The sequence below is a fragment of the Balaenoptera acutorostrata genome, chromosome 7 (assembly GCF_949987535.1).
Source record: "Balaenoptera acutorostrata chromosome 7, mBalAcu1.1, whole genome shotgun sequence".
Classification (NCBI taxonomy): Eukaryota; Metazoa; Chordata; class Mammalia; order Artiodactyla; family Balaenopteridae; genus Balaenoptera; species Balaenoptera acutorostrata.
Window position 1 is genome coordinate 2,558,689 of NC_080070.1, and position 12,319 is coordinate 2,571,007.

General features: G+C 42.3%; 1 protein-coding gene across 9 annotated transcripts in view; it reads right to left on the reverse strand.

The window, feature by feature from the left end:
• Nucleotides 1–12,319, reverse strand: part of RBM33 (RNA binding motif protein 33) — a 114,419-nt gene that overhangs the window by 26,919 nt on the left and 75,181 nt on the right. For 7 of the 9 annotated variants that reach the window (XM_057549616.1, XM_057549614.1, XM_057549611.1 and 4 more), the window contains 5 exons: nucleotides 10,087–10,219; nucleotides 9,348–9,685; nucleotides 7,290–7,574; nucleotides 5,654–5,941; nucleotides 1,834–2,469 (listed from right to left, as the gene is read on the reverse strand). In XM_057549616.1, coding sequence (XP_057405599.1) covers nucleotides 1,834–2,469; nucleotides 5,654–5,941; nucleotides 7,290–7,574; nucleotides 9,348–9,685; nucleotides 10,087–10,219 — 1,680 coding nt within the window. The remainder of the gene's footprint in view (nucleotides 1–1,833; nucleotides 2,470–5,653; nucleotides 5,942–7,289; nucleotides 7,575–9,347; nucleotides 9,686–10,086; nucleotides 10,220–12,319) is intronic. The other 2 variants (XM_057549615.1, XM_057549612.1) reach the window with 1 other exon arrangement.

Here is a 12,319-nt window from a genome sequence, read left to right on the forward strand (position 1 = left end):
AGTTGCCAACGTGCTATTGGAGGAATTATTGGAATAAATCCTAATATACAGAACATGTTGGTTAATTAACTTAATACTTAAGAATTAAAAAGGGAGCTAAAAAACCATTTCAAAGTTTGGCAGATAGCTATTTTCATGTAAAATTCCTCTGTTGTTTTCCTGTGTATTGTAAAATTATATAGCATGATTTTGGAATATGGTCTGATATAAAAAATATATTTTTTCCACTGGAGAAAAAAAGATAGCAAAAACTGAGGTAGATAAATTCTTCTGAAGTAGATGAATTCGTTAGTCGAAGGCGGCCTGTGGACAGCAGAGCCGTGCCCTGCACCTCCTCGTCTGCCGGAGCGCAGAGTGCCCAGGCCCGCGCCGCACCACTGTGGCTGCCCGGGGAAAAGGCCTATTCCCAAACCACCGCCCCACGGCCCAGCCTCAGGAGTGTCTAACGCAAGTAAAAAAATGAGACACCGACAAAGTATGGTTAAAACACGGTCAAAAGCAAAAGGCCACACAGACACCGGAAACTGATAAACACTTGGGTCTTCGCCTAAAGATAATAAATTCATACAATATTTAAACAATCTGATATAATACAGGCCATCTACTTATCAACATTTTGAATCACAATGGACGGAGGTGAGAAACAACAGATTTGCTCTGTCACAAATATTCTTATGGCACGTGAAAAACTTCACACCTTAGTCTACAAACCTAGAAACAAAAGCAATTTAAACTCAACTGATTAAGCAGCTAACGAGGAGCTGCCCTTCCTCCAGCACAGCAAACAACTCCTGCCTGTTCCTAGCGGTACTGCTCTCCCTGGGTGAACTGAGAATTAGAAGTCCTTTTCTTTTTTTACTGTCAGTATTTTGTGGTTTTAGAAGTAACCATCTGCAGCTGGTTTGCTCTAAGAGCCCGTGTCTTACAGCTCTCCCGCTTCTTCCCCAGTTTGTAACACAAAGTGCACACAACAGGGAGCTGCGACAGAGAGTACAACAGTCACTCGGACCAAAGAGAGTTCGCTGCAGAATTCATCATGATTAAAGCAAGAGATGAGCGTTACCTCCTATAATAAATAAAGACTATACGGCAGAATTAAGGAAGCGAGTATTCTACAGACGCTGGCGGGAGAATCTCCTGCAATGGGAATCTATCTGCAGCAACTCTGTTTAGTTTAAGTACTGAATTTATCCAAACTGCAATTACTGTGCTTTATTGAAAATGCTCTAAAATGGGCACTGTTCTGAGGTGAAGACAGAAATGAGGGGTGCCCCACTTCTGAAAGCACATGGTAGGATCACACATGATTTCACTTTAGAATACTGTCAATCCCTTTTTCCCTCAAATGTGGGCGGGGGGGGGGGGGGCAATTAGCTTGAACTGGAAGACGGGAAACAGTCTTTGAAACAACGCTGCTTAAAAGCAACACATACACTGCCCCCCCACCCCCCGCTGACATAGATGCTCCCTGAATCTAAAGCTACACACAACAAATTATGTGTTCTGTGGTAAAGGAAATTTTATTTTTAAAACAAACTTGATGGTTCTAGCATAAATTATCTATAAAAAGAAGCTAAAACCGAGAAACGTCTAATTTAGGAACTGTCACACTGGTTTTTCACTAAGACTCAAGAGACAACTGAAACATGGGTCCCAATTGGAAGCAGGATTTAAACGACAATTCTTACACCAGCTTCAAGTGGGGAAAGGCTGGTCCACATGATTCTAAGACAGGCAACTTTACTTCCCTTCCTTCAAAAATCCTCTCTGGGAGTTAGGACATACTAAGTGAAACATAGATTCCAAGAGGCACTGGTGACCTCGTCAACTTACCCCGCCTGACAACTTAATCACCCTGACCTTGGAGCTGACGTGCGGCCCGTCTCCGCCACCGCTGTTGGCCCGGTGCATGACAGTCCTTTTCGTGCCAGGCTTGGCCTCCGGGGGCCGGCCCTGGAGGGACGTGGCTCGAGCAGTCTGCGAGGGGGGTGGCGGTCCCTCCCCGTCTGCAGGCTTTACCTGCAGGACTTTGTGCTGAGCTGGACACTGAGGTATGGTTCTGGCCTGTCTCAAATGTTTCAGTGGTTTCATCTGCTGTCCTTGATACTGCGTGTTAGCACCAGATGGCACAAAACTGGATGTTTTGGGTGGAACACTTGAAACAGTGGCATCTTGGTTTTTCACGAGAAGTCTGTGTTTCACATGCGGCCTGACCTGTGCCCCCGGGAAGGGTAACAGCGGGCTGCCATTGGAGGGCGAGGGTGCCGACAGCTGCTCTCCCTGCTCGGCCAGGGCCGGCGGGGGGCAGAGCTGCTGCTGCTGCGCCAGCCTCTCGAGCAGCTCCTTCTTCCTCGCGCCCGCCTGCTGCTGCCGCCGCAGCTCCTTCTGCTTCAGGATTTCTTCTCGGAGGCGCTTCTGCTCTTCTATCTTTAAGCGGTATAACCTGGTTTCTTCATCTTCATCAGGAAACTGAAGCAGAAAACACGCACGGTTTACTTTAGAGTACAAGGCTAGGTGATGGTTCCAGTCTGTTTCAGCAAACTTAAGAAAAGGCACTTTCTAAAAACCCTTTAATTCAGGATTTGAAAGAAGCCATTCAAAATCTGCTTATAGACTTTAAGTATAACCCCTTCCCCTGGGGAGGGAAAAAAAAATTACACGGCTAAAGCTAATTTGGAAAATCTTATCAGAATATTAAAAATGAAATAATGTAAATTTCCACTCATTTACAACTTTGAAACCAATTAAACTATTCATTTAAGATATCAAAATATGTTTGAAATGGAAACTGCAACAGTAGGGAGGCCTCGCTGTCACACAGGTTTTATCTGGCTCTCCTCTGACGAACCAACAAAAGGTGGGGTGTAAATGACCTGAAAGGGCCTGATTAGAACTATTGATTTTTCGTACAGAATTTTCAGCCTGATCTCAAACTCATTTGTCACAGAATAATTGCTTATAATGAACAGCACAAGTCAATCTCTCTGACCTTGAACTCATGCACTCTCCTCAGAATCAAAATGCTGCCAATTGCAGTATTGGAATATTAATGGTATATAAGGAATGCCTTTAATATGCCAGTCCCAAACCACTCTGAAAGTCTATCAGAAGAATCTCTGTAAAAATCCAATAATTTTCTTAAAAAAAGCATCCAAAGAGGAAAGTTTATTAAAAGTTTAGCATTTGTTTAAAATTGTAATAATTTTCTTTAAAAAAAAAAAAAAGTCATAGATATCATCACTCACAGATCCTCCGGAAAAGAATATAACAGGATTTACTCTATCTAGAATTCAGCTGTTAACAAATAAACCTTAGAAGTTAGGAATTATAAGACCCAAATGTAGCTGAAGAGCTGGCTGGTGCCCCCAGAGCCCGTGCACTTGACCTACGAGACACAGAGCCAAGCCCCCTCACTGGCGCTTGCTTGTCATTTTAGAAGCAATCCTGACCAACTCAGTCACCTAATTTCAAAGTCTAGGACAGACCTGAAACAGCAAACCTGAAGTTGGGTGAGGGCTACACAGAGCTAGAAGTGACATTAAGGGGAAGACAGAAAAACAGAAGTTCGAAAAGTACAGGGGCCAGGGCATTCTGGGGAAATAGTAACAGGTCCAGAGGGCCCACTGTTTCAAATGCAAGAATAATTAATATTCACTAGGATTTTTCCCCATGTAATCCAAAAAGAATTAAAAGTATATTCAAGAATATAGGTAGAAATACTTCTAAATAGATTTGTCCTTCATTATATCATTACCAATTGGGTGAATATAAGAAGATAAACCACATTTACCTAAGCGAAACAAACGGAAGATTTTAAAAAATAAAAAAAACTTTACTCCTGGCCCCATTCTATGTGCACAGAAAATTTAAAGCAAACAAATTAAGACACACGCCACTTACACTATGGCCACCTGCAAGCTCCACTTCATGCACAAAGCATCCATTTTATTCTACAGAAGACTTCTTCAGAAGCCTGCTTATTAAATCAACTATTATGAAAGGGACAGACAAACGTGGCTAGTGGTATGCCTAAAAAGTCACTTTTCTCATTTTACTTAGCCACTGTTACTATAAAAGTGTATGTGACTTCATTTTTGAGCCAAATCCATTTATACATATGAGTTAGGAGCTAGCTATATAAACTAAAAGCAGGATAAAATTTTTAGCAATGATTTCTTTTTATAAACTATCCTAATCCAGTTTGTAAATCTACATGATTTTTTCATATATTGATTTTAAAACCGAAATGTCACCCTTCTTCTAATAAGATGTTATTAAACGTTAACTCAGTATTTTCACTTTATACTTACATTTCTGACTTGGAAACATTACATTACAGCTGCTATAATAATTTATTAGAAGAAAATCTGACACCCCCCCCCGCAATTTAACTGATTGAAAGGCAAAAACCAGTTAACGCTTGTTTTTATTATGATTAAGGGCTTATATTCTCATCTAAGGAAACTTTGTGCCATTATTTTATAAAGTTAATAGATGTACTTACTTATTACATTACACATATTATTATTAACGTAACTTCCATGTACTGATCTCTTGCCACGTCTCAGGCACATACACCCAATAGTTAAGGAAACTGAGGCTTGGGATAAGTGAAGTAACTGGCTCAGAGCCGCACTGCTAGCGACGGCAGATCATTCCAAGGGCGTGTTCTGACCTGTGCTACACTAGATGCCTATGCTTCATTAGAACCTACATTATACAGATACTGCCCAACTTTTGTATCTATAATTCCAGGGAACAGCCCACAATGGAATCCTGACTTCAGGGAAGCATTAGACAAGCACATTCACTTCTTTTACAGGAGACCAAGGGCCTCAAGCAGTTTGTCTCAGGCATAAATTTTACTGACGTAAAGAAATTTTTTTTAAAAATGTAAAAGTTCGTGACTAATACTACATTAACACTGAACTGCCTCTAAGCAAAACATAACCAAGTGGCGAAAACAAGGTGCAAATAACATCTCAATTGGAAATCATGTAGAATACTGACTTGCATTTATTATTTATTCTTACAACATTTATACCTATTTAGAAATCAGCAATAATATACACAATTCAGAACAAAACACCCCTCCCCATCTTATTTAAAGGTCCAAACTGGTCCTACCTTCTAGAAGTTCACAGTGTAAAACCAGAAAAGCCACAGGAACGTAAGAGTAAACGTAAGGGGTCAGCTAACTATGGCCCATGAGCCAATCTAGCCCAACACTTGGCTTTGTCGTAAAGTGCTACCAGAACACAGCCATGCCCATTGATGTAAGACTGTCTATGTTTGCTTTTGTGATAAAACAGCAGAGTTGAGTAATTCTGAGAGACAATTTGGACTATAAAACCTAAAATATTTATTATCTGGGCCCTTCAGAGAAACAGTTGGTTAAGATCCCTGATAGACACAGATTCTGTAACACACAACTATAACTGTATAAATATATAAATACAATCTGATATAGTACCAGTGAGAATGAAAGTGTATCTTCTATGAATATGGCTGTTAGGTTAAAAGAAGGTGGGAAGATTTTGTGAAGAACTCACTGGGTGAGAGTGAACTGAGATAAGAGGTACAGACCTTGGTTATAAGGTCTCCCTGTTTGAGACCAAACATTATTTTTTAATTAGAAAAAGAGAAGTCCTACCTCTGGCTCTGTCTTTGCTTCCTCTTTAGGCCGGCCCACAGGGCTAACGGGCTTGACTTTCACGTCAGCCTTCCCCTGCGCAGTCCTGGGCCCCAGCCCGGGCCGCGTGGGCGGTGACGTGCTGATAATCGGCTTCACTTGAGCCGCCGGTGTGGCGGCGCAGCGGCTGTTACTCAGTTCTATAACATGTGACGGCGCTATTGGTAATTCACGCAAGTTACTGTTCCGTGGAGCAGTTGGCTGCATTTGCTGCATTGGTCGTTTGGTTACATTCTGAGAAGTCGTGTTCTATCATCGCAAGAAGAAAGAAATTCTAATTACAACTGGAAACTTGGGAGAAGAAACATAAAAAGGCACGTTAGACTAAAATATTTTAAAAAATCATTCGAATTGAATAAGTGACTTCTCCTTCGGGGGGCAGATACCTTCCTGTTGGTAAACAGATTTCTCCTGCATAAATGCTTCCTGCTCTACGTAGTAGCATGCCCTCACTGACGAGGACTGGGGCTGGGAAAGGCACCGTACCTGCCGACACACAGGCTCCTCGTTATGGACATTACACCAGGTGACTTACAGGATGGGGACAAACATTTTTAACAGAATCAACAGTGCAACAAGGACTCCCGCACAAGGAGTCAGCTGGGTTACTGGCACCACCACTGTCAACGGGTCTCCTAAATTGAAGGTAGAACTAACAAAGAACAAAGCATTAAGTTAGTGCCCTAAGAAAAAGGAGAAAGATGCCCAAAGCTCTCATCGGGGAGGAGACTGTCAAGTCATGTTCACCCTGAGGATTCTTAACAGAGACCCGACGCCTAGAGGCGTGTGCAGATCTGTGAGCCGGCTGGGGGAGGACTGCATTCCACGGCTGCTCAGCTCCAGGCTGGGGGTGTCATCTGCCACTGTTCTTACAGAATGAAGCCCAGGTTACAGCGCACCCTCTTTCCAGATCTAGAAATCCTTTCTTATTCCTTACATCATTTTAGTCTCAATGTAACTTTAAGAAACAAAGAGGCGGGTATGAAAAAAACTGAGATTAAAAGTAGGTAAGTGACATGCCTGAAGCTCAAGGTCAAAAGGACCAGTATTAAAGGGAAAACCCAACTATCTCCCCTTACGGCCTGGCACTCTAACCCGGAGCCTCTTTACAGGGTTAGTTATTTAATGGAGGATAAGACAGTAGCCATGCCTAGTCTTTGATTTTTAAAGCGACACGCATCTCCCAGTCTCTTCCAATGCATGACAAGCCACACGTCTGCTGATGGTACTCGAGAGCGTAATCTCACAGATCAATGCAGTTCATCCCCCACGATTAACTATAAGCTCCATGAAGGCAGGAAATGTGTCTCTCTCATTCACTCATTCACTGCTGTATTCCCAGGAACCAGAGTAGTGCCTGACAACAAAGGATATTCAAGAAATTCTTCCTGAATTCATTTACTTGTGCATTCACTGCCCAAGGAGATAGACAGAACCTCGGTACCAGCAAAGGTAGAATGATTATCACCCAAAACTACTTTCTGAAGTTATGCGTCAATTACTAAGGCCATCTCGCACTACAGGAGGATCTAGATACACAAGGCCCCGCGACATAAAAGGTGCCCCTGGAAGACAGCTGAGGACACTGGACACTTACATGCCTTAGCCCCTGGCGCTGGGGGCACTGCGTCCGACTGCTGTTTGGCTGAGGCGGCCCCGTCTGCATGTGAGGCCTGAACTGGGGCTGAGCCACGGGCATCAGGGGCGGGGGAGGAACAGAGAGGTGGTGGTGCTGGTGCTGGTGCTGGTGCTGGTGCTGGTGCGGGTGCGGCGGCGGCGGCGGCGGCGGCGGCTGGTGCTGCGAGGGTGGCTGGAGCGGGGGCGGGAGCGGGGGCTGCTGCTGGGGCTGCGGGGGAGGCGGCAGTGGGGGGTGCAGGGGCCCCTTCCAGGCCAAAAAGAGAGAAGCAACAGTTTATCATGTACGTACTGCTCATGTTCCAATTCAGCCATTTCCTTAAAAACCCCAACACCAGAAAGAAACTTCAAGTGGCACTGAAGTTTCATTTTAGATTTGTTGATGAAGCTGATACTACCTTAAATGCAGTGATAAGCCAAAAGCTACTACCCTGCATTTTATATTTGCCCTAAATCCTTTAGATCCTGAAATTCCAGGAATTCATCCTAAAGAAATAACTAAGGATGCGAGCAAACACAGCCTCAAGGACGTTTCCTGCAGCGCTGTTTCCAATACCCACGGACGGAAACCAATAAATGTGCGCCAGAAACAGTGACAGCCGTAAAACGTCAACTCGTGCAGTGTTTTCAAATGCCGTGGTGAGAGAACTCATCACCATGAGAAGACGGTAATTACATGTTAACGGGGAAAAGAAAGCATCATGATGAGGATGCAAGCACTAAAGAGACTGAAAGACATGTGCACCCAAATGTTAGTGGTAACTGTTTCTAGATGGTGGGATGACTTCATTACCTTTTCAAATTCCTATCTATACTTATTTCTGCAATGCAGATGTAGTAATTATATATATTTTATATATATATATATATATTTATATATATATATATATACACACACACGCACATTTATATGTATTTTGGTTGTGCGGAGCAGCTTGTGGGATCTTTTTTTTTTATACTTTTATTTAATTTATTTATTTATTTATGGCTGTGTTGGGTCTCTTAGTTTTCGTGTGAGGGCTTTCTCTAGTTGCGGCAAGTGGGGGCCACTCTTCATCGCGGAGCGGGGGCCGCTCTTCATCGCGGTGCGCGGGCCTTTCACTATCGCGGCCCCTCCCGCCGCGGGGCACAGGCTCCAGACGCGCAGGCTCAGCAGTTGTGGCTCACGGGCCCAGTCGCTCCGCGGCATGTGGGATCCTCCCAGACCAGGGCTCGAACCCGTGTCCCCTGCATTAGCAGGCAGACTCTCAACCACTACGCCACCAGGGAAGCCCGCTTGTGGGATCTTAGTTCCCCAACCAGGGATTGAACCCGCACCCTTGGCAGTGAAATCACAGAGTCCTAAGCACTGGACCGCCAGGAAATTCCCAAATTAGATTTTTTTAATAAAAAGAAAAAAACATTTTATTCTACTGTAACACCTTATATAATAACCATTTTCCTGTTCTTACTTTAGGTACATATTCTATGTGTTTCTAAATAATCGGTTCAAGCACATCATCATTACATACCTTAACAGGAAACTTAAAACACAAGAAAAAACATACTGGGTAAGAGGGGTATCAGACTCAAGGCAGCTGATGAAACATAAAACACCAGCAGAGGGCACTCAAATCTCTCAAATAATGAGGGAGCAGCAACGCTTTTTTTCCCCACTACATATTGCAGGAACATAATTTGACAAAGAACCTTATTTCCTGTTAACCTTTTAAGAATCTTGCAATGATAAGCAAAGGTATTATCAAAACATGCCCTAATTTCATTAGCAGTGTATAGTATATCCTTTACAAAATCTTACTACTGAATTTTTTCATTTCCCAAAAAACGACAATCACTTTCTCCATTTCTCCTATGATTAAGGAGATAAGCAATACTGTTAAGGAAGTTGTCTTTAATAAAGAGCACATTTAAGTTTAATACCCTTGTTCTTTAAATAATCTCCACATCTTGGCAGACGAGAATAAAAATGTGAAAGGTTCTGACTTGAATTCTGAAACACAAAGCCAGCCCCGATGCCTACCTGCAGGTTAGGCTGTGTGTGGGCGGGCAGGAAGGGCTGTCCTGGGCCGGGCAGGAAGGGCTGTCGAGGAGGGATGAACGGCCGCGCTGCTGCGGACCCTGGCTGGCTGAAGTGCAGGATCCCCACCGGCCCCGGCGGCTGGAGGGCTGGCCTCACGGGCCTCTCTCTGGGGAACACAGGCTGCTGCCCTTGCTGGTTAAACGCTGGTCCAGGCTGGGTGAACGGTAAGGGACTGGGAGTGGGCACAGGGTGACCACTGCTAAGAAGCGTGGGAGGAGGTGGCGGGGGAGGGGGACTTCGCTGTTCCAGAAAGAGATGGCTCGGGAACCTTGGTTCACCTGAAATGGAAGGGCGTTGCAACGTTATTGCCCTCTGGTCACACAGAATACACACTTCACAGAAATCAGTTTTATGTACTGTCTTACTATGGACGAAAATTACAAGAGGTGGCTTGGGTGTGAACGTCTGAAAAGAATTCTACATTTTGCCTCTTATTTCTAGATTGCTACATTAGTCATTTTCTGTAGATGATTTCCTCCTTCGCATGAGATTTTCACATTTCAGATACCAATAATGTCCAATTTTAGCATGAGAAATGACAGGCAGAAGGGTTACGGGACAAAAATCTGACACTCTTAACAAAATCTCCTATTGGGAGCTGAATACCGTTTAAAACATAAGCGTGTTCAGGCACGTCGCCCCACGCGGCTTTGCTCTGTTACTCTGCGCCATCCTTTACCTCCTAAGAAGAAAGGGTCTCGCTCCTGGGGAGGCGGCGGGGCCCTCCACTGGTCCTGAAGAGGAAGCCGAGGGGGCTGGCTGAAACTGTTGGGAACAGGTCCAGGTGTGTGCTGTGGGAACTCTGGAGGGCCCTAAAGCACAGCAGGAAAACAGGGTGGAAGGCGGGAAAATAAACGGTAGTTTTCAGAAGGGTGTACATGTTTTAAGTTTTCCTCTGCAAACGTCAAGGAACTTATCTCCTGAAGCCGCCACCCCCGTATATAGACGCACATATATATATATATAACCTCATATTACAAAATAGGTGATTCTGCCATAATGAAACAGTCAAACATCAAAATGCAGCATCTAAAAATTAATTCAATGTTTTAACAGCACTACAAAACCAAAAGAGTATTATTTTTAAGCTTACTGAAATCCATGCAATTACTGAGCCTCTTGCCCATTAATCCAAAAGACTAAATGTCTACTTTCAGTGTTCCTGACACTCATCTTCTCAAACATGCTATTCTTTGCTACCTTTTTCACACAACCATAAGCCACAGCTATGAAGCTGCTTTATTTCAACAGAAGAAAAAGAAACTGAATGTGTACCATAACTAAAATCAGCAATCTCTGACGGAACAGGACAATGTGAAATGTTTAAGAAACCACATTACTACGAAAGAAATAATACAGTCAGATTCCACTGGCTAGAAATTCTGAACTCTTAAAACAGATTACCATTTTCCAATAACTGCAGGTTACCAGTAGAACTCTACAAAGACAAATTAAAATTACTTCACTTTTTAGCCAATATTTTATAATAACTTTAAATGGAGTATAATCTATAAAAATTTTGAATCACTACGTTGTACACCTGAAACTAATATTGTAAATCAACTATACCTCAATTTTGAAAAATTACTTCATTTTTCAGTTGGCCTTTCAAGCATTTATGGAGATTCTTTTAGAACACCACATTTACTTAAGAAAGCCTCGCAACTTTTTTTCACTTCTTTATCCAGAAATTCATTGATTATACATACTGCATCATCAAAATAATATTCATTTAATAACACCTCATTCTTTGAAGTATTTCTCAACTTTCAAAAACCACACTTTTCTCATAAACTTAAAATTCTAATGACTTTTCTGTCATTACGAATTAGCTGTTCTTTCTAAATGTGACATCATATTATAACACTGAAAATGCTTTTGCAAACTACATTTGCCTTCCTTCTCTCTTTAAAGGTCTGCTCTATCCATAATGTTGTAAGAATAATGCAAAATGAACACAATAAACACCACAAACCCATATGACCATTGGCTATATAACATTAACGAAATTAGATTTACACACAAATATTACATCTTCATAAAAACACATGGTACTGAAACATATGGATCAGAAAGTTGCAAAGCTTAAATTCTTGTAGTCTGTGTCTGTCAGTTTAGGTGAAATCAAGGGTATTCTCACCTCACCAGTGTTTGACATCTGACATTAGGGAACATCACTTCTCACTCTAGATAAAGGCATCAATTAAGATACAACTGAAGCAAACATCATCAGAGAAATGTTGGATTTATAACTGAGAATATATACTGTATAAACTCATAGTAAACCATAAAGCTTTTTACCCCTAATAAATGTATATATTTTATCACAATGTTTGAGACTTTACTAATATGATGCTTTGATATGGATATTCTTCAATATCTACTATTTTTTTACTATGGTAACAATACGCTAGAAAAACACATTTCTAATAGCGTCGGCTATCCTACATTGGTACTGATTACATCTGTACTAGGAGTTTCAATGGACTTGCCTTCTGTCTTCCACTGCCGCGTTCTTTCCTCGTTTTAAAACTACTCTTATTTTTGTGTGAAGCCGATGAAATACGTGGAGTGCATTTGCATGGATATTTTGCCAGGTAACTTAAACAGAACATTTATTAATAAAGTATTTCTTTATAAAATATAGCATTAGTACCCTGTGTATAGTTTTACAGGCCTTTTCCCTCGTATATACATGTATTTCAAAACTTTCTGGACGATAACAAATTAGCAATCAAGGTCCACTCATTTTTTTGTTGTTGTTGGCCGTGCCACGTGGGATCTTAGTTCCCTGACCAGGGATCGAACCCGTGCCCCCTGCAGTGGAAGCGTGGATTCTCAACCACTGAACTGCCAGGGAAGTCCCCAGTCTTTTTTTTTAATGTTTAAACCATTTTTCTTGGAGTGGCCCA